Source organism: Centruroides sculpturatus, unplaced genomic scaffold, assembly GCF_000671375.1.
Source record: "Centruroides sculpturatus isolate CEXI.00-Female unplaced genomic scaffold, Cexi_2.0 scaffold440, whole genome shotgun sequence".
Classification (NCBI taxonomy): domain Eukaryota; kingdom Metazoa; phylum Arthropoda; class Arachnida; order Scorpiones; family Buthidae; genus Centruroides; species Centruroides sculpturatus.
In genome coordinates this window covers 510650-534083 of record NW_019384633.1, presented here as the reverse complement: position 1 = coordinate 534083, position 23434 = coordinate 510650, and the positions used below count along the sequence as shown (strand labels likewise).

General features: G+C 34.2%; 2 protein-coding genes across 2 annotated transcripts in view; one reads left to right on the top strand and one right to left on the bottom strand.

Moving 5' to 3' along the window:
* The window catches only part of LOC111625812 (BUD13 homolog), a 29434-nt gene extending 11262 nt beyond the window's left edge, over positions 1–18172 (top strand). The window contains exons 3-5 of the mRNA XM_023369045.1: positions 1731–1846; positions 11826–11986; positions 17980–18172. Of these exons, the coding sequence (XP_023224813.1) occupies positions 1731–1846; positions 11826–11986; positions 17980–18158 (456 nt within the window). The 3' untranslated portion in view covers positions 18159–18172. The remainder of the gene's footprint in view (positions 1–1730; positions 1847–11825; positions 11987–17979) is intronic.
* A 2398-nt stretch (positions 18173–20570) lies between these two features.
* LOC111625825 (peptidyl-prolyl cis-trans isomerase D-like) lies at positions 20571–22073 on the bottom strand. Its single transcript, XM_023369063.1, is given in 2 exon segments — positions 20571–21950; positions 21953–22073. Coding segments are annotated over 2 exon segments (1083 nt in total). The 5' UTR covers positions 21992–22073; the 3' UTR covers positions 20571–20906.
* Positions 22074–23434: the final 1361 nt, after the last annotated feature.

The window sequence follows — 23434 nt, the reverse complement described above, 5'->3', positions numbered from 1 at the left end:
AGGAAACAAACAAACAAAGTAAAAATTAAAAACCGATCAGTTTTGGCAAACCAAGTTTAATAAATTTTGAATTCATTCGGAGTGTCAGATTTGTTGTTTTAAAAAAATATACAAGATTGGAAATATGGCTACATCACTGTTGTTAGATTCTGCAATTTCACAATCCATAAATAAGGACCAAGACAATCTAAGTCAAAGTAACTATCTTCCTTGGACTTAAATATATTAAATATACCATCATCTTAAACATATATAACTAAATCAATAAACATTAATGTGAGAAGATTAATAGCCCAACTACAACTCAACAAATATTCACTATTTATTGGTAACTCATATATTAATTTTTAAAACACTGAGTGCTTTTGGTGTAAATCTAAGGATTTTTCAATGCTTCACTTGTTGCAGAATTGCCAGGGACTTGCAAGCATGCATGACTCATGATATTCTGTGGATATTTCATTGTAGCTCATTTCTTGATTTTAGAAATATTTTAAACAACCTTAACAAAAAAAGATCTTTAAATTGTGTAATTACTTTATTAAAATTATGGAAATGCAAAGAAATTTAAGATAGTAAAACTTAATGTGTAATAACATTGTATAAAATGTAGTAGTTCCAGTAAGGATACATTAGTTAAAACTGCATTTCTTGTATATTGTTAGAGTAGATCTATTTGGTTTTTACTGTAAAAAATAATTGTACATGTTAAATAATTTACAAAAAAATTGTTCTAATACTTTTGTGAATTTTTCATCTAATTTATGTATTACCCCCTGCAACAGGGAATTATTCCTTTATGCTAGTTAAAGATTTGATTGATTGATTGAATATCAAAAGTTTGCAGTTGTTTTTAGTCTGCTAAATTAGAACTGATTAATCAGTATGTGGAATGTCTTGAAGATTTGTTTTTTGTTACATAAGAACATATCAGAAATTAATATTAAAATACAGTAAAACCTGCATAAACCATAATATCATGGCATTGATTTATTACTTTTTCATTTTGGTAGGTTTCTGTTTTGAACTAATACTTGTTTATTTTTAATCTTTAAATTATTCAGATAAATAACACAAAATTACATTTCATTTTTATAATAAAATGTAAAAAAAAAATAAATAAATTGCAAGATTCCAATCTTCCAACAACAAAAATACTGCTTTGTTTATTTCTTCTTTTGATTCCAAATGAATTTTTGTATATTACAAGAAATACAAATGATCAAATGGTACAACTTCAACATTGTAAAGTATATTTTAAAATTATATAAAATATAACTACAATAGAAATTTATAATAGTTTATTAAATATTGGCTTCTTTTAACTATTTGAATCAGTCCAGTTTAGATGATAAATAATGATCTCATTTTTTGTTATTTGCCATTGACCACTGAGCAAACAAAAGTTTTTACATCCAAAAAGATGTTTTATTATCCATGGCATTGTTCTTTTACTTTTTACTTTTGGCTGAAATGCATTTTGTAAAAAAGTTAAAACAATGGATAATGAAACATCTTTCTGCATTAAAAAATTCTTGTTTACTCAGTGGTCAGTGGAAAATAAGAAAAAATGAGATCATTATTTATCATCTCAACTGCATAAATTCAGTGATTCAAATAGATAATGTAGTTGAATTTTTAATAGTCAAATTATTCATAATAATAATAATTTATATTAGTAATAATAGTAATAGTAGAATAATTCATTTTGATTATTTAAATATGTTTAGGATATTAAGAAAACATCCAAAAAGGAATTAAAACGAACTTCAAACATACAATTAGAAGCAGTTCAGAAAGAAGTAGAGAATGAAGAGAGTGATGGAAAAGATATTGCTAAAACAAAGTATTGTTTTTATAATCAATTCAAATAATAGATAGAATTTTGATAATATTTAAATCTGTATGAAATGACTAGTTTTAAGACTGAGCAAAATGAGTTAGGTTATATATTGTAATAAAAAATTTATCTTCAAGAAAAAGTTTCAATATGTCATCAAACAGTAAAAGTATCGATTTTTTTTTTTCTGATGCTTACTGTGTAGGGTCTTTAGTGTTGATTCTATGGAGTGTGCTGAATGTTTTTCCAACTATCTCAGTCTTACATAGTTGAGGTTCCTGACTGACAAGGAGAATGCCAGACGTTTGAGTCTCTGATTTGAATGAAAGTTGGTGAGCATGCAACCCTAAACATGAATAGTGCCTTATTCAAATAATAGGACCTACTTCTCAAGCATTTCCAAAAAAAAAGGGGGCCTCTGAAAATTGACTGTATAGCTTATAAGTCTTTGAAAATTGTATTTCTTGTAATGGCCATAGCCAAATGGATAAGATGGTAGGCACTGGAGTTACACAATGTATGTTTAACCCTTTGCAATTTTAGTTTGTTTTTCTTTATAACAAAATTATTTTATTTTATCATATCATTATCATTATTATTAGAATTATTATTTCTTAAGTTTAAATCTTATAAAACAAGAGATTAAAAAAGATGACATTATTTCTTGTTTAGCAAAAACAAAGTCTCTGTAGGTTTAACTGTTAAAAATGAATGTGAAGAAATAAAAATTTTATTTAACAACCTACACAACATACAAGACTTAAATGACATAAAAGACTGACATCATCAACTCTTAGACACTCATTTGTGTGAAAACTATTCATCCCAAACCTTTACATCTTTTTCTATTAAAGAATATTCTTGTGTTTTTGCTTGAGTAATTTTTCAATAAACTAGTGATATTCCTTTTACACTTGCACTTTGCTCAAATTCAAATTTAATGTCATACAAGTATGTGTTTTACATGAATACATATCTGCATACCACACTGGGATAATAATAAAATAAGACTCTCTACAACTAATAACCAGTGTGAAATACTGGTGTACTGGAAATGGTGTACATTGGTCTATTAAACATTCAATGCGTGTCAGAAAATGTTTGTTTAAGTCGCATATACAGCATAGTAGGAGAGTACCATGGCACTCTCCACATACACAACAGACCCTGATATTACGGCAGACTTCCCCAATGCCCAAATCATCCTTACTACCCCACACACAGAACAAGTATTTCTATTTCTATTTATGAAAAGTGGGGAGCTCCTGGTATCACTCATAGGTACGACCAGGAGGGGAAAAGAAATGAAGGAAGAAGGAGAAATGCGAAGGATAGGGGATGAAAGTGGGGGCAGGAAGAGGGAGGAAGAGGTGGGATCCCACAGCACACGCATCACATTTATTTACAAATAAACCAGAGTAAAAAAAAAAAAAAAAACAGACAAATAATGAGGACAACTGCCTGACAAGCGGTGGGGAGAACAAGCAAAGCAGTAAAACAGATAAAACAGTAGCATGTAGCGTAGCGATCAGTAGCATAACACTATGATACAGAAAGCCACAAAGGAAGTGAAAATCACAAGGTAACAGTTCCTGGGTACAATGAAGAAACACTTTTGAAGAGAAGTCCACTCAATCAGGATTTCGAACACTGTTGTTTGCGATGTGTAGACTGCTCGCTGGATTCAGTGCTGCCGTCGCTGAGAGGAAGTCTGCTAGCTTATAATAAATGTCCTTGTTTTCAAGGAAGACGTTAAAAGGACAGGGCCAGTTGAAGCCAGCATAGAGTACACTGCCAATAAGAATGTCACGGTTCTGGTTGAACAGCGTACAGTCAAAGAGGAAGTGACTGCTGTCCTGGATGGAAGTGCCATCACACTGACAGATGTTGTCTTCTAGAATATGAAATCTTTTTAAGTATGCCTTGAAGTTGCCGTGACCAGTAAGCAACTGGGTCATAGCGAAAGAAGGAGAGAAGTGTCTCCACTGAAGGCGCTGGGTGATGTTAGGGATGAAGTTGAAAGTCGTCCTGCCGGTGATGCTGCTATCCCATTCCTGTTGCCATTGGTGGATTGCAAGCTGGAAGTTCCAGTACTTAATTTTAGAAGGTGGGATTTTGTCGTAGCTAGACGGGAGGGAGGAGGCTGCGGCGGATTTAGCGAGGCTGTCGGCGGCTTCGTTGCCTGCTACACCCGAGTGGCCACGTACCCATTTAAAATGTACATTGTGGTTGTGCGTATTAGAGGCAAGATGACGGTGGATTCGAAGAACGTTATCGCCTCTGCGTCGGAGGCCAGTAATGTAGTGGATGGCAGTGATGCTATCGGTATAAACGATGATGGTTTTGTTACGGGGGAACCAATCGGTGAAAACGTAGTCGATTGCCTTAGTAATAGCAAGTATTTCCGCTTGGGGGACGGAACAATGAGGACCTAATTTGAAGGCAGACTTATGAGTGTCGCCGTTTTGATGGTTAATAAGAACAAACGCTGCCCCCACATTCTCGTTGTTCTTGGACCCATCGGTGTAGATGGAGATGTCACAGGTATCATCATGAGGAAGGGTGTAACTACTGATGGTAGGGTAGCCTACCGTCATATTAGAGTTAGCATCCTTCACCTCAATACCGTAGGATTTGATATCTTCCTTTACTTGCTCAGGGAGATCAGAAAGCATAGTATTATTCTTATTGGTGTTGCAGAGGTAGTTGCTGGTGCCTAAGTTGTTAATGTTCCAGATCCTGGCTGCCATTTTGGCTTTTATGTGGACAGGAAGCAGACCAGCAATGACCAGAAGGGCAGAGGTCGGGGCCGTCCGGTAAGCCCTGCAGATCCTAAGAGCTGCAATGCGCTGGGCCTTAGAAAGCTTCCTTTGAATGTGAACCTTCTGTGCAGCCTCCGCCCAGATCGGAGCCGCATAGAGCAAAATAGGTTCAATTGCTCCTAGATAAATGTATTTGGCTGCTTTGTATCCAATGCCCCAGGTATTCTTAGCGATAGAAAAAAGGGCGTTTGATGCCTTAGTTGCTTTCGAGACCACCATGTCAATGTGGCTGGACCATTGTAGTTGTTGCTCGAGTTTAACACCTAGGTATATAAATTCCTTGACACGGGAGATTTTGACACCATTGATCTCAATGCGTGGGCTTCTCTGTAGCGGAGTGTTTTTAGAAAAAATTATATAGCAGCACTTCGAATAATTGATGGGGAGCTTGTTTTTGTCGCTCCAGCTGAAGACCTTTGTTAGGAGATTATTACTGAGGATGGGTAAATTGCCAGAGTTCTTGTCAGAGACAAGAATAACTGTGTCATCAGCATAGCCTTGGATAAGATGGTTGTTGTCATTATCATTATTAATATTAGATAGCAGATCGCTGTGGACGATAGTCCATAGGCCCGGACCGGAGATTGACCCCTGTGGACAGCCCTTGGTGACATGATGGCAGTGACTAATGTTGTTCACAAAAAGGCCAGCCTTCCTGTCGTTGATAAAGCTTTTGATCAGATGGAATAAGTTTCGAGGACAGTGGTGAACCTGGAGCTGTTGCAGGATTGTGGGCCACCAGAGGTTGTCGAAGGCTCCACGGAAGTCGATCGAGACTAACAGCGTGTGCTTCCTTTCAGCTTTAGCCTGGGTGATGTACTCTGTGATCTTGGTGAGAGCCGTAGTGGTGGACTTCCCAGGAGTAAAGCCATGTTGATGATGGCTAAGGGCATTCTTTCTTCTTAGGTAGGATAGGATCCTGGTAATAACTAGCCTATCTAAAACCTTGCCCATGATTGGGAGCAGGCTGATAGGCCTATAGTCTTTCGCAAACTGTGGGATTTCATTCTGGCGTTTCCTAATAAATTTTACTGATGCACATTTCCAATAACGAGGGAAATAACCCAAAGTTAGGCATCGGTTGTATAGTGTGACGAATGTTGTTGGAATGGCGAGGAACACCTCTTTGACCATTTTTCCAGTGATGTGATCCATACCAGGTGCCTTTTTGTTGTTGATAAGGTTAATTGCATGATTGACTTCTCTGTAAGTAAAGGGTCGATCATCTTCCTGGTTGGTTGGTTCAATCGTGCTGTTACGGGTCTCTGTTTGGTCCACGGTGTCGTCCTCAGGGTCATCGAGAGGAAAGTGATACTCAAACAATTCCTTTAGAGTATTCTCCAGGGAATTGGTATAGGATCCCTCGTTAGTCTTAACAGCCATAGGAATATCTACCTTGTCTCTCCTTTTGAAGGCAATATAGTATGGGTCACCCCAAGGTTCGTTAAACCGACTGCAGTATTGCCTCCAGGCTTGATGTCTCTTTTTATTAATTAGGGTTTTGTAATTATTAAAGTTGGATGTGTATTCGGCCTTCTGGGTGAGCCTGATTTGCTCGTCCGTCTGGTTTTGATAGCGTTTTCGGAGAGTACGGACATGCTTACGGTGCCTCGCTAGTTCCCCATCCCACCATGGGGCATTGGTCTTTGTTTTGGTCCTCTTCTTGCTGGCCAGTTGGTAACAGTTTAGTATAAGGTTAGTGAGGTTCTGGATGCAGTTGTCGATGTCCCTTTCGTCCATTTGAATAATAGGCATATTAAAGTTCCAGTTGTCTTGAATAAGTTGTTGGAAGGAAGTCCAGTTGGTGTGGTGGTACATGGTGGTGTTGACAGTATTCACAATATCAAACTGTAGCTCGATCTTGATGTACCTATGGTCACTGGCACTCGGCTCGGTCATCGTTGAGCAGTAGGAAACATTTGGTGCCATATGAATATTTGCCAGGGTAACATCAATCCAGCTTTCACCTCTTGTGGAATAGAATGTGGCGAGGGGGCTGGTGTTACATGAGGTCAAGTACAGAGTTGCTACAAACTCTTGCATACGAAAACCCCTGCTGTCTTCGACTGGGCTGTGCCATAAGAACGATTTGGCATTTGTGTCCCCACAAATCAGCCAAGGTCTATCAGCGACTGTCTTACTGATCTGATCCAGGTCATCTAACATAGGCTCGATGTCCTGGTACGGTGAGCAATAGATTGAGGAGATAAATATGCTTCCATGGTTAATTATGATAGAGCAGGTGGTGACATAAGTAGTGGAGAGGTGCGGCAAATACTGAACAGAAAGGTGTTTATTCCTAACCAAAATTGCCGTTTTAAAATTGCTCTTAGATCCCCTGGGTGGGAAAGATGTCATGCCAGAGTAACTGGTGAGCTCGCCTTTGAAGAGGTAAGGTTCTTGGACCACAATGAGATCAGAATTCCAATCTTCGGCTGTTTTATTTAATAGGGAGGAAGGGGCCTTGGCCCGCTGTAAGTTAATCTGTAGAATTGATATATTCCTTTTGGTATGGCTGTTACGGTTAGAAGCATGAGTTGTAATTAGGTTATGAGCGGTAGTGGACAAACAAGAAGAATTAGGTGACCTCGTAGTATGTAGTGGCTGGTTACAATCCATAGTTGGTCTGTTTTATAGTCTGGGTCTTCATTCTTATTGTAATTGGACAGCGAGGGTTAAAGGCATTGTGGTCTGTGGTATATCTGTCTTGAACTGGAATATCTTTATTGGCCTCCTTGCAGTTGGTGCAACAAGGGGTGTGGTCAAGCCTCTTACATTCCCCAAACCTGTGTCCCTTGGCACAGTGGCTGCACCTCTGCTTGTTTGGGCAGTTGGCCGAAATATGATTATACCCGCAACACTGGAAGCATCGCACCAGTGGGATATAATCATTAACAAAAATATTGGCCCATTGGATAGCTATATGTTTAGTACGTATCAGGGAGTCACGTAGCCTAGGTGTTGTAGACAAGACGATGTGCCTGCAGTTTTCTTTAGTACTGTTTCTGTGCAGGATTGTGCTTACCCTTGTATTGTCAAGAAACTCCTCTTTGGTGGTAGTGTGTAGAAAGTCATTTTGTTCGTACATTATGGGGAGAATTTCAGCCTTGTCAACAGTGATGGGTACGTTGTTAAGAATTACTCTGGGTCTCCTTCCCTCAGATATCTTGCTTTTGATTTTACTTTGAATTTCTGGAAGCTTTTCAATGGCTTCCGCTAAGACTTCGGCCTCCTTGTGGCTATTTGTTCTGAAACAAATGCCATCCCCCTTTACTTTTCTCACTGCTTTAACTTTCACTTTGAGCTCATGTGGTTTTATTTTTTTCATAATTTCACTTTCAATGAGTTGCATGTTAGTAGTGGAATTGCCGCCCTCCTCGTCAGTTTTTGGGTACAGGAGAAGAGCAAAGCTTCCGCCAGAGCCTTCATTTTCTAGTTTGTTTCGGAGAGATTTGTTTATTGTCCTGGTTGTTGAGGTAGGTTTCATATTCAGCCGGGTGATGTCTGCATACGTGGTAGCCGGAACAGCCTGGGCTGTTGGCGGAGAACACTTGGGGTGGTTGGATCTGACCTCACGCAGGATGCCTTGGAATTGACCAAGGCAAGAGAAAAGGCAAGTAAGCCTTTCCCGAACTTCCTTGCGCTCCTTAGTGGATATATTCGATTTATAAGACTCTGGCACTAGGTCTAGAATTCTGACAAAGTGCTCATTGGCCTCTGCGAGAATAGTTTCCTCGAGGGAATTGACATCGTCCCGAGGTACGGTAACACCTTCCATATTGAAGATACAAGCAGTACTGAACAATGTGTATAGTCCAAGCCACTTAACCGATGCAATAAGTCAAAACAAAAAGTCCCCAACGGAATAGCAACAGTACACAGTACGCCGAGTGGCTACCTCCACCACGTGGTAGGGAACAAAGCCCTTTGTTCAGAGTGAAAAGGTCACTGCGATATATGGAAACGAGTCGTGGCCACTGCGATATAAGGAAACGAGTCGTGTTTCCGCAGTTGATGAGTATCTCACCGTCAAAATAATTATATTTATAATTATAATAACAATTCAAAGAGTCTATACCCGCAGACAAAAGAACGAAATAAAGAGCTAAACACGTTGGAGAACTTGCCCAAAACCGAAATTTCGGGCCTCGAAAACTCGAACGAAAGTCCACCGAATATAAAAATAACAATACTAACCGAGAGCGCTTGTCCTCCTGAATTTAGCGATAAATAATTTACACCTTCATAATACACTTTATGTCCAAGAAATCGCAATTAAACACGGAGCACATGTACAACACCACTTAACACTTCCGACCCCTAGCGGTCTCTTTAAAATTTATGTGTCACACAGAACAAGTGGTTAGAGGCTGTTGAGATTTTTAAGGCTTAATGCAAATCCATGTGCATTAATTTTAAGGAAGAGATGTGTCTATCAATGGTGTGGCATGCTTTACTTGACAGCAATATTTAGTGTTTGATGTGACACAGTGAACACATGCACAGAAATTCTCTTTATTTGAACTCTTCATCTACTGTTTGATTTTATATTTGAATTTTATATTCTTGAATGATTTTGAAGATCCAGCTTATTTAGAATTAAGAAAACGCAACGAAGAACCCAGAAGAGGTTATGAAAAGTTTGTTATTTATTGCTTAGCCATACTTCACACCATTTATTGGTTGTAGAGTCTTAATTTATCGTCTTACATTAAATTGCTCAATTTAGTGCTCTTTTAAATGAGTTATATTGCAGCTTGGTAAAATTTATATTTGCTCAAAAATGAGCTATTCACAATATGCATTTTTCCAAATATTACTGTTTTTAAATTAAAGTCTGCAACTAAGGAATCTAGACCAATCAATATCACAATACAAAAAAATATCATCTAGAAAGGTCCTGCCATCATTTTTACAATTTCATCACTGTGGCATCAATGATTATTTTTTTATGATAGGGTAGAGAAAAAATCATTGTAAATAAGGTAAATGTTTAAAAAAATTTCTGTTTTTTTAAGCAAATAAACACTTATAACTTTGCAACCACTAAATGAGAGAGCTTCAATAAATATTCATTGTGTAAAGCTTTTCAAGGTGGCTAGAGTGGCAAACATTGTAACCAATCATTGGTTGCTGTGCTTCAGTATTGAATGTAGAAGATGTAATCAATAATTATGAGAATTATTTTTTTACGAAAAATGAAAAGTTCTAGTGGATAGATGTTGTACCCCAGTAATAGACTAGCCATTAGGGTGTTTGCATATTAGATGTTATCTTAGTGGTTTGTGTGTGGTGGCAGAGAGACAGGAAAAAGAGAGACCATCTCTAGTGCCAGTGTTGCATTCCAAACTGTTGGACCTACAGGAGCAATGTTGCAATGAAATTTTTTGTGAGGAAAATGGTCAGAAGTCCACAAACTGCTGAAGGCATCCAAAAAAATGGCAGTTCAAGTCATCGTTTCTTTAATACAATGTGTCATGTTATGACACTGACTATAAACCAGTACTTGGCTGAACACAATGTCCTATTGGTCAAATATCCTCTGCATTTGCCATGTTTGGGTTCCTCTTACTTGTTCCTTTTTCTGGAATTGAAAACTGTGTTGAAGGAAAAAGGTTTCAAAGACAGAAGCCATAGAAAAAAAATGTGATAAGAACTCTAAAAGCCATTTCAAACTCCAAGTTCCAGAACTATTTCTAGCAGCTCTAGCCCAGTTAATCAAACCCCTTGCTTAATGGAGGATTTGATTAATGCACAAAATTAATTACAGCAACCTATTTATATATGTGGCAGAAGTTTTAATTAACATGGGCTTTGCCAGCTGTCTTTACTTAATATAATTGTGTTAATCACATATGGTATCTTTGATATACACAGTAGCATTGAGGGATTAATTAACCACATTAATCAAGGGATACCTGTGTATTGAAGATCTATCCTAAGTGGCAATATGTGTTTTCATTTAGTTTTTAAAAAAGTACTTCTTGAAACTATTGTATATAAAAAGGATGTCATGTAACATTTTAGGGTCCAGCTCAATAGTCATCATTAAAGATAAAAACTTGAAACTTCTAAAACTTGATAGAGCATTTCAATGAATATGTGATTGATTTTCAGAAAGTTACAATTGTAAGTTAGAAGTTAAGAAGCATTTTTCTGTTGGATAAAAGTTTGTTAAATTCTTTTGCTTTCTAAAATAATTCATTTTGTTTGGAACCAAGTAAAAATTTTATTTGCATTTATTGTTCTATCACTCTATACGTTACTGTTAATTAAACTTTAAAGGAAAATTGTTAATTATAAACTGTTGTAAATTTTGTGTCATAATTATTGTATTTCACTATTAACAAATTCATTTTGTTAAATTTTGAACTTTAACTGTCTAAAATTAGATATAAGATTGAGATTTGTGATCTTATGCCGTTATAAAATTATGTTTGGACCAAGTTTATAACATGATTGCATAAGTTTGAGGTAAAGGATACTAAACTGTGACAAAAATTTTTAAAAGTTTGTATGTTTAGTTATGGCAATGCAACACAACATGATCTGCCTAGGGAGGATGCCTTCTGGGACGTGTTTTTAAGGGAAACTGGCCCCTATTTAGGCATTACAGACGTGGAGAAAACTTGGAAAACTCCATGTAGCCAGCCTGTCCAAGTGAGGCGTGAACCCATGACTGAACTCCCAGTGTTCAGGGAATGAAAACCGCTTGGCCACTGGTGGGCAAAATTTTTAAAAGATTTTGATTTGTTTAATAAATATGCGAATATCTCTAGCACTACTGAAGAGAATCAACATCTGAGGAATGACATCATTTGATTTAGCTTCTTGCACTTTTTTTGAGATCAGTCTAATCAGCAATGGTTTGGACTATGATAGTGACATTTTGCCATTTTTTTAAATGCATGCTATGTGTAAATTAAGGAGTTATGGTACATAAAGTAAGTTTTTATCACTAGAGTTGTGTAGATGTTGGAAAGATGATTCTAACAAAAGTTACTTGGTCAAAGTTTGACTTTTAGGGTTTGAATAATTTGGATTGGAAATTTTTGTTAGTGTGCTAAGTGAAGATTAATCATATTAAGGTGCAGTGCTACTGTACTACCCTTGATAATTTTTAAAGAAATGAATAATTTTTGAACCATTGTTTTTTATTATAGCATTGAAGATAATGCAGAACCAGAGTTTAAAGAAACACCTTTTGCACGATACAAAGATGATCCCGAACTTGAAGATCATCTGAAAAGTCAATTAAGGGAAGGTGATCCAATGTTGGCCTACATCAGGAAAAAAAATTTAAAGAATCAAGATGAAACTACTGGTATGTTTCATATTATTTAATCAATGAATGTTTAGGTTTCTGTTACTTTAATATGTTAACTGCCACCATTGAAATAATTTTCATGCCTCCTGGGCCATTCTCTTTGTTCTATAGATTTATGTTCTTTTCATTTCAGAAAATTCAAATTTACTCATTGAGTTGGTTTTTTAAAAAAAATATCTTTGCTAGTTTTGAAAGTTTTATCCAAGGTACAATATATATGCCTCAAGACTTAGATGAATGAATTTACATGTACAGTCAATATACATATACATTGCATAAACATAAAAAAATTAAAAAATCATATGCTAAAAATAAGTTTTGGTTTGCTATGCTAAGAAAAGTTAAAGTACATCAAATTCCCAATTATTTGGATATTCATGGAAATCATGGATAATTTGAAATATCCCTCTAAACCAGGGGTGTCCAACCCGTGACCCAATAAACATGTAAATAAGACCGACAAATGTTTTAATTTTTTCATTATTTATTTATTTCAACTGCATAAACTCAAAAATGAAGTTTCACAAAGTCATAAACCTTTATTCATATTTTATTTTTGAGTGGAAAAGAAATATTTTCAAATACTTGGAGATGTGTGAATGAGGAAGGATTACTAAATAAAGCTGAAGTTGTGACTCAAAGGAGTATGGACCCAAATTTGGGGAAAGGAGAAAAAGGACAAAAGATGAAAAATACTGAGAAAGGTTAAATAGATCTTCTGTTTTGCAAATATTGACCCTTAATTTTCTTTATCTTTTCTCCTTTCCTTTCCCTGCATTTGGGTCTATAATCCTTTGAGTCACAACTCCAGCTTTATTTAGTATTTCTTCCAACGTTGCAAGATTTGGCTACATTGCGCCAAATGTGGCTACTTTTTTTTTTTGTTTGACATAGAAATTATCATTTGTGCATTGGCTACTTCTTGGGCTACATATTATTTATAAATATATTTGTTGAATAAAAATGCACTTGGTGTTTCATCACTTTTTATTAAATAGAGACCCAAATAAAACAAATATTTGTTTTTCAAATAAATTTTCATTTGTCTCTTTTATAATAAATGAATTTATCTATTTCTAAGTAAAAATTGAAAGAGTCTGTAGAAATAATTTTTTAAAATATCCTTTTTCGTGATAAAGATTTAATACTTATTATTATAATCTAGACGTGTTAATCCTTAAATGTACTTGTATATTGGGCCACAAATATATATTATATATACTTGTGGCCCAAACTCCTCGACTTCTTCCAATGTGGCCCAGAGAAACAAAAAGGTTGGACACCCCTGCTCATAGGTTTTAAATGAAGTACTGTATATATACAGTTTAACTGAGTTATAATTCAAAGCAAGTGTGAGTCCTAAGTTTCTTAAGCTGAAATGCATATTTAGTCAATAAACATAACATTTCTATGTATAATTATTAGATTTTTTAAAATTACTGTGAGTTTTAATTTTAGGGCTAGTAGGATATACAGTGGTACCTCAGGATATGAAATTAATCCTTTCCGAAACTGAGATCGTATCATGAAAATGTCATAAGGTGAATCATTTTTCTTCATACGATTACATGTAAAACCAAATAATTCATTTCAACATGAAAAATACACTCAAATTAAAGCTACGTAGTATATTAAAAAAAATAACTATAGTAAGGAAATCACTGAAAAATGCGTTTTGTAGTTGTAAATGTATAAATAACAACAATAGAATAATAATTGATAAAAAAAATGTAGTTTTATTTGCACTTTACCTTTGAGGATAGATGTTGGTGGAGGTGTAAACTGGTGGCAGAGGAGAGGGAGAAGGGAAATGATACTAAAACTTAACTTACATAACATAATGTAACAATAACTTAAACAGAAAAGTTAAAAAATTAGTGTTTATATATTTTTTTTATTTTTTATTCACTGCTTTTTGCTTTCTTTCCTTCACTTCCACCAGCACTTTCACTGATAGAGGTCACTTGGTAAAATATCTATCCAAAGAGGTTTGGCTTTGTCTACTTTTTAAAATGTTTCTAAAATGACTTAGGCAAATGTCATTACTCTGAGCAGCAATACGGCCAGTGTGAACCTTTTTGGGATGTTTCTTTTCAATAAAATAAGTCACTTTCTGATAATACCTCAAGATTTCCTTTATCGAGCGAGATCCTTCCACGATGAAGTAAACACACAGACTGAGACCAATGAACAGAAGTGAATAGAAAATGGCATTGCGAACTAATGTACATCGTATGGTGAGTTTTTGTTCATATCATGGAGCAAAAATATGTTCAAATTTCATGTTGTATCTTGAAAATTTCGTATGCTGGGGCGTTTGTATCCTGAGCTACCAGTGTATTTTTTTTAAATTACTGTTTATAGCATCAACTTTATCTACTGTAAAAATTTTTGTAAGTCATTACAAAAAAATAGTAATGACTTACCTCACTTTTGCTTTTTAGAATTGACAGTTGAGGGAGGAATGTGCTAAGTGAAGATTGAAATGTTGCTTATGATACATTGTGATTTTACAGTAATTCTAATATTTTGACAATGCACAAATAGAAATGTGCACATGGATAATCAGAAGTTTTGTGTACCATAAATTTACAGAAATGCTTTGAAGTACTATTGGTACTCCATGGAGTATATTGTGTAATCAATTGTCAAGGCACAGACCTTGTACTTTGAAGCAGCAGAGAAAACTTTTGGTGAGTCACACGTGTAATATCTTGTGGTGGATAATGTGTTAATTTAAACATGTTTTTTAAAAAATGTTACATAAGCTAATATATTCTGAATAATGTGTAGTTAATTATATGAAATGTTTAATTAAACAGACCTATTTATAAAAATCTTTTTAATGCTTATTTAAAATTATACACAAAGACAAAAAAAATATTATTATATTAAAAAATTTTACAGGAATGAAAAAAATTTATTTCAACATTATTGTATTAAGTACATTTAGAACAGTAACAACATTCATTTCAGATTAGTATATACGATAAATTTTTAACTCATTGTTAAATTTATTAATAATTTTTTCTGTACTGTAGATAATTTCAACAATAATGGAATAAAAAAGTTTTATATTATTTAATGACAAGTTTTTTAAACAATAACAACTTATAAAATGGAATTATTGAAATTGTGTAAAATCATGTATTTTTTACAATTATTTATGTAATTCTATTTGGATTCTTTTGATGGTACAGGATTATATTTTTTTACAGTTTCCATTATCATAAGAAAACTGTTTTTTTGTATGGATTATTACCTATCGATACATGAATGTTTTCATTATTCATTCCTACTTTGTTAACTATGAACTAATGCAATTTCAGCCAAAATTTAGACAAAAAGTTATGTAGTTTGATAATCCATTTGGGATATTTGCCATATTTTAGTAATTTGGATAAGACATATTTAAAGTTGTGCATATTTTCAATATTTGTAATGTGTTACCAGTACTTAACTTGCCATATTTACACTCTTCTGTAACTACACTTAAATACAACTCACCTTGAAACAAAAACCTTTAAAATGCAGCCTTTTTATTCGTTTTTCCAAATGCTTTTGTTTGGAAAAACAAATAAAAAGTAGTTTTTTTGTTTCGAAGTACTTATCATGAGTACTTTTCATCTTGTAGTCTTATTCACAACTGAAGATTAAGAGTTAGAGGATCACTTTACTTTTAGCACTTGATTACTTATTTTTACTCTAAATTTGGTTCTCAACCTTTCTGAAACCATGGAACACCATATGTTTTATTACAAGGATATGGTCATATGCTTTTTATTAGAAGAATCATTAGCATCAATATATTTGAAACTCATTAAGCAATTCCATGTTTACTATTCTCGTGAAAAATGAAGCAATAAACTAATTAGCTTGATTGTACTGAATAAAATAGAACAATGAAAGTGTCTATGAATAAAGTAATATATTGTATATTAGATTAAGGTCTGATTAACATTAAGGGACAAGATCTCAAGAAGCCCACTCTTCAAATACCTTGGCTCACTCATCAGCAATGATGATGAAACCATTCTGGATGCAAAGGTGCAGGCCAATGCAGCCTGGCTAAAGTGGCGGCAGTGCACTGGTATCCTCTGTGACAGCCGAATGCAGATCAGGTTGAAGGCAAAAGTCTACAAATCTGTTGGCCATCAAGTACCCGCCATGAACAAATTCTCCATACCATGGAAATGAAGATGCTTTGCTGGTGCCTCAGCTTTATCTGACTTGACCATATCTCGAATGAAGACATCCAAAAGATCATGAAAGTGGCCCCAATATCTGAAAAGATGCGGGAAGCAAGACTCAGATGATATGGACATATTAATATTATGTGTAGTGATGAACACTCAGTGGCGAAGACAGCATTACATCTCAGCCCACCTGGATGTCGACTCTGAGGGCACCCCAAAATGAGGTGGATGGACCAACTGCAAGATGACATAAAAAGGGCGAACATCACCCCAATAAACGCATTGGACTGTACCAAATGGAGAAGGGCATGCAAGAAAGTGGACCCTGCATAGAAGCAGGATTTCAATGCTAGGAGGAGACGCTTGTATATTAGAATAAATTTTGCATAAAACATTAAAAATATTTTCATTGATCACCAGAGGAAAGTTTGTAGAACACCAGTTAAGAATCACTGCTCTAGATCCTTGATTATGAATATGGATAAAATTGAAAGTAACAAAAAAATTTTGTATTTCGTAATTTCTGTATAATTAATCTATATTATTAAGTTTAATTCTGTTGTAAAATATCAGTTGTAAAATGATATTTTAACTTACAAAAGACTATATCATAAATAAATAAATCAAGTTGCATGTATTATTATTCAGTTATTATTTTTGGAACCTTATGTGTAATTTTGAAGTCTGTTCAATAATACTGGAACTAATATTTTCAAAGTTTAATCAGTATAGTTTCATCTTGGCATTATTCCAAAAAAATTAAATGCTATTTTAAATTAGATTTAAAATCCTAAAAAGCTCTTTTAATTGAAAAATATTAAAAACAAAGATCTTATCCATATTTTAAAATCACACACTATATAATTATTATTATTATTCTTTCCTCCAAGTGGGCACTAAGAGCATGTTTTTAGTCATGTCTATCCTTGTGGGTTTGGCCAGGCCCACAATGAAGAATGACTGGGTGATGAGGAAGGAACAATTCTCAAAAAATTCTTGGATGTTTTGACTGCCTAGATTTGATTGAGTCTTTTGGAGTGGCAGGCCGATGCCTTAACCACCTTGGCCATTGGCCATTCGAGAATATATGTTAGAAAAGGTTATGGCTGTAATAGAATGAGTAACATCAGAAAGCAATGGTAACTTATAAATTTAGACAGATGTAAACAGAATTCAACTTTCAAAATATTTGAATATATTCATATAGTTTTATATTTACATATTCATAAGTAATATATTCATGTAGTTTTATATTCTTGTTTGAAGATCATTCTATATTTAATTATTACATCTTAAATTTTATTAAGTAATTAATAAAATTAACATTGAACATGTCTACTTATAATAATGATTAATGTCTACTTATAATAATAATAATGTCTACTTATAATAATAAATTAGTTAAATTTATGAAGTTAACTAATCGATTATTTGATGCAATCTATGAAAAGATTATTTAGAAGTTACAAGCATAAATTTACAGAAGTAAAAAATTTGTTTTATAATACTTAAAATAGAATATACAGATAATTTACTTTTACATGTTTGGTTATAGAAAATTAAACTGTAATATGTAATATATTGAAATATGCCCTTGATAAAAATTAATCAGATTATATCTTAAGTTTGATGTACTTTTAAATTCTTTTTTGATATTTTCATGGTTGTTTTCAAAATATTTACAATAGCATGTACAGAGATCAGTTTCCTTTGTAAAATTTAACAAAATAAAAAAATACGTTTTAAAAATTTGGAAGAATTGCTTGGTAAAATAATGTTTATTTTTGTTTTCAGAAAATGTTCAAGCTTATAAAGGTCCACCCGCACCACCTAACAGATTCAATATTAATCCTGGTCATAGATGGGACGGCGTAGATCGATCAAACGGTTTTGAGAAGAAATATTTCGATAATATTGCACAGAGAAAGGCTTTTGAAGAACTTGCGTATAAATGGAGTGTTGAAGATATGTAAAATTTAAAAATAATAAATAAAGTGAATGTATGGAGATAGTTTCTTTTCAATGAAATGCGGTTTCTACAGAAGATTTACGACTGCAGCATCCAAAACGTCTTGTATCGTATTTGTCTGTTGAGAAGCAAATAGGCGCCTATCAAACAAAAGTCATTTGTTGCAATGAGCAGAATTAGTAGCTGATATACGATCGGTAGCTGATCTAGCCAAAAATTAGAAAATTGATATTTAATCGTTATATTTTACACATTTTAATAACGTTAATTTCAATTAAATATAGTAGGAAATTGCGTCAATTTTTTAACGTTTTTTTACTTAATAAATTTGCCAAATAATGATATTTACTGTGGCTTGGAACTCTAGTTGACGTAAATTACAGTTGTCCCTCTATAGTCCGACGTTTTTTAATCCGACATGCTCAGTAGTCCGACGCACCTCCCGTCAAGGNGATATATATTTTAATAAAATGTTTTAAATTTTATAATTGTGAATTTTATCACATGTGTACACAAATTCTAAAACACAATGAGATCATCCAACAGATAAACATGTAAACAATTACTTGCTATCCTCTGTATTAACAGTTACGGGAAAATAATTTAGATAGGTATTTTATAAACTTTTCTAATTTATATGTGGTTTTTGCATAATGTAAAAATATTTTTTCATACATTTTAGTTTACTTTACAACAAGTACACTTCAAAACAAAATTAAAACTAGTTTAATAAATTTCCATTTCTTGTAAATATTTTAATCAAATATTGTTTTTGAGTCTCTCTTAAAAATGAAATTGTGATTGATTTTGTTTTACAGGCCAATTCCAATTTGAGATGGAAATTGTAGCATATTTTGTAAAATTCAAATTAACTTTCAATCATTTACAATAAGTTTTTCCAGAAACATACTCCTAAAATTTAACAGACAGAACAGTTTATATATAAAAGTTAAGTATGAAATGTTTCAATTATATTATAAACATAAGTTATCCTTAAAATTACTGTGCTGCTGGAAAGCATAACAATCAAATTTCCCTATAAAATATATCTGAATAACAACGTTTAAAGATGCAAAAACTATTATAAATTTTAATTATGAAAAACAAACATTAAATAAATTTTGATATAATCTTTATTTTGTGGATAAAATCATTCAGAAAGTTAACCCAAAAATTGTCATTTGAAAGAAAGGATATTTTGGAAACACTAAATTACTTAAGACAATTTTCATGTAACCATTAATGTTGACATCATTAAAAACAAATCAAATTATATTGCAGATAAATTAAATATTGCCCGACAAAGCTTTGAATTAAAAGACATTAGCAATTTTCACTTTATTACACTATGGCTAATTAAAATTTGGTAATACTGAAGACAAAACATACAGTGGTGCCTCGTATAACGTACTTAATCTGTTCCAGGTGCACGTCCGTTAAGTGAAAAGTCCGTTATACGAAACGCATTTTCCCATAGAAATATATGTTAAAACATATAATTTGTTCCGCAGCATAAAATAACCGTACTGTACCATAAAAAAATGAAAATGGAGCAGTCACCAATTATGCCGGGTAGTCAGATGTTGTGAGGAGAAGTGGAGGAACACATTCATACAGATACAGACTTTTCACACATTGCAGCAGGTCTCTTTTTATTATTTTTTAATCGGAGTTAGATTCAGGAAAGGCTACCGGAGCTTGCAGGGTCATCTCTTGTTCCATCCTTTGTTTTTTGGCAACTTATTGAAAAACATGTCCAAGGTGGTCAGTTTCTCTCTCTTCTTCAACACCTGTCAGAAATGATGGGCAAGGGTGTGATTGTAGAGGTCATTGATCCTGTTGGCCTCAATATAAATACCCTGCACTGAGGTGATGTACGTAATAAACAAGGGAGCAAGCCGAATCCCAACAGGAGCTCTGTACTTCAGATATACTAATAATATATTCTAATAATACTAACATATTATAAAAATAGCCAATTGTCATTGGCAACGGCAAAAGAGTGGAAACATCATTAGAACTTGTTTGCAGAAAGACCGTTGTTCGCCTCACGTAACTGCCGAACGGAAAGTCCGTTATTCGAGGCACCACACTGTATATGGCTACACAAAAATGGGAAATTTGTAACTTTTAGACTGGAAAATAAATGTATCATTGGATGCTTTATAATCATTTACTCAAAATTAGTAATAATATAAACATATTTACAAATAAACAAATAGTTGTTTCTTTCTAAAGTGGAAATTGCTTGTAGCAACCTACAGCAGCTAGTTTTATCAGGCAACATATAAGCATATTAACAAAAAAATTGGAAGCATTCTCTAACTTCATTCACAAACTATTTTATTTATCTATTGTTTTATATTCAATATGAAAACTATTGAAAAATATTTGGAGGAGGACAAATATATATATATTTTTTCTTTTATATTTTCATATTCTACATCAGTTCCATTTGATTTTTACATATTTAGAATATAAATCTAATAATTTAAAATAGTTTTATCTATCAATGTGCCATTCAATATAAAATTTTAACATAAAAAATTTACAACTAATTTGGAACACGTGCAAGTTTTAATTATCGTCACCGTCATCTCTCTTTGCATACATCTTTTCGAATTGTTTGCAGGTGTAAATTTTCAAAGCATATATTCACAATATTACTATAACAATATCAATTAATAGACATTTTAAAAAGATTAAATTTTTCAAAAAATGCATTAATTGAGTTAGAAGAACATGTATATGTTTATGCAAATAACTTTGCATAAGCCTTTTTTTCTTTGGCTTTATAAGCTTGTATTTCACCTTTAACTGCAGTAATTTCTGCAATAATAGCTTTATTGTTAGGAGTCAATCGTAGAGCTTCATGCAGATCTGCCAGACTTCGTTCGTAATCCCTACTGCCGTGATACGCCTGACCGCGTCGAAACAGGGCTTTGGAACTCTGTGATTCTATGTCAAGGGCCTCATTGCAATCTTCGATGGCCGCATCATATCGTTTTAGTTTAATTTTACAGGCTGCACTATTCAGTATACACGGTAACACTATCGAAGACAATTTTTTCTCTTCTTCCTTTTTCAAATCGTTAACTTCGTGTAATCTGTTGAGATACCTGAGTGCCTTTTTATATTTTAAATTGGCAGTGACAAAATCTTCCTTATTGAAGTATATATTACCAGAAGATTTGATGGCGTTGGCGATCTGCACGATAGCATCCAGCTGCGTGAAGTCCAGGTCAGAATCGTCCGGAAAAGGCGGATACACGTCTTCGGTGCCATCGCACTCGCACAGGCCAAAATCTGAGACTCCGGGAGCAAACTGGCCGCAGTCTTCTATCACGCAATGCTCCGTCGGAGCATCGTTCTGGCCAGTGCCGACCTGTTCCAGTGCCTTGACCACGCTCATCCCTTTATAGACGCAACCGAAGACGACGTGCTTTCCGTCCAGATGGGGAGTCGGAACGGTTGTGATGAAAAACTGAGAGCCATTAGTATTGGGTCCGGCATTAGCCATGCTTAAAAGTCCAGGCTTATCATGCTTTAGTTGGAAGTTTTCGTCTTCGAATTTCTCACCATAGATACTTTCTCCACCAGCTCCATCGCCATTTGTGAAATCGCCTCCTTGTATCATAAACTGCCTGATTATTCTATGAAAGCTGCAACCTTTATAATGAAGTGGTTTTCCTTTGCTTCCAGTTCCTTTTTCTCCCGTGCACAAAGCTCTGAAGTTCTCTGCTGTTTTTGGTACTATATCGGTGAATAACTCGAAAACAATTCTTCCGATTTTCTCTTCTCCGATTTTAATGTCAAAGTAAACTTTAGGACGAGCATTGCATTCACTAGAAGTGGTTTCCATTTCGGTTTTTAAACTGAAAAAACCAGAAACGAAGCTATAACAGCTCAATGCGCTAATCAAAATGAAATCCGTTAAGTGTTGCCGGATTGAGAGATCAAACGAAAAAAAATGTTTTTCACTTTAAATTGATTTGTCGATATTTTAAAATTAAATAACATTATAATTTAAGTATTAATATTAAAACTTTGTTATTTTTAATTGCTTTCTTTAATTAACTCTTTAAAAAGCGAATTAATAATTAGGCTTTTTAACACTCCCGTTATGAATTCGATTAAGTCACAATGAGGTAGCCACGTGATGAGGGACATACACGATCAGACTACGAAGCTAAGTTTTATGGGTTTTTTTAACCCGTTCGGGTTCGATCTCGGGTTCCTCAGGTCATCGCGCAACTTTGTCGTCTTTGAGGCGGAGCCGGAAAGAAAGAAACGATCTCTGCACTTGTTAAGCTTAGTTCACACTGAGCAAATAGAGAAAGCGAATGCGAAAAGCAATTTTTATTCGCTTAGCAAAATTGACCCACACAACCAAAAGCGAAAAGCGATTGCAAATTTTAAGCAGCCAATCATTTGCAAGTGTGAGATCCGGAATTCTTATGACGAACATTCCGATCTTTTATTAACAAAAATGTTAATTAATTAAACTTTCGTTTATGTAACGCCCTAAAAGAAAAAACGATCTTGCCCGGTAAACTTTCCGGTCTTAACTAGCAACATCCATTGTTCTCTGCAGAACTTGCATCTCGTCTTGCAAGAAGGTTTACAGTTAGCATCTAAATGTCGTCATTTGTTGTAGATCCCAGGATCACCTATAACCTTTAACTCATGAACATCCGATCACGTGGTGGAAATTCCCCACAAAACCTATAAAAGACCGTTCTTACCCCCTCTCGGGGAGTATCTTAACAAACGCCGGATAGACGACATCGCGCCGATCTTCCGAACCCGCTGAATTCCGCTTAAGTCGCGATTTTATGTAATTTGTGCCGAAACTGGATTATAACCCTTGGATCGTTCAGAATCGTCAAGGGGACGGCTATACAGAGATATGAAAGAACTGTAAAACTATCTCTAGGTCGGTATAGAAAAGAGCTTTGTGTAGTCTTTTGTCATTTTGCTTATTTTTCATAAATTGTTATTTTATTTGTTATAAATATGGTAGACTCCTTTACTCGATCACGCCCTTCACCTTATCGTCGACCCCAAATTCTCTCTATCCACTCGCCTGACAATTTGAGAGCCAATTAGACGTCCTGACAAGTGAACGGTAGCCTTACGCCCCCGTATTCATAGCAAGCAAGCGAAAACGTCATCTCGAAAACAAAATAGCCACTTCCGATATTCCGTCGTTAACCATATTTGTTTATTTATTGAGAAAGAAAGATAAGACAATTTGTAAATTCGTTCTAACAACAACAT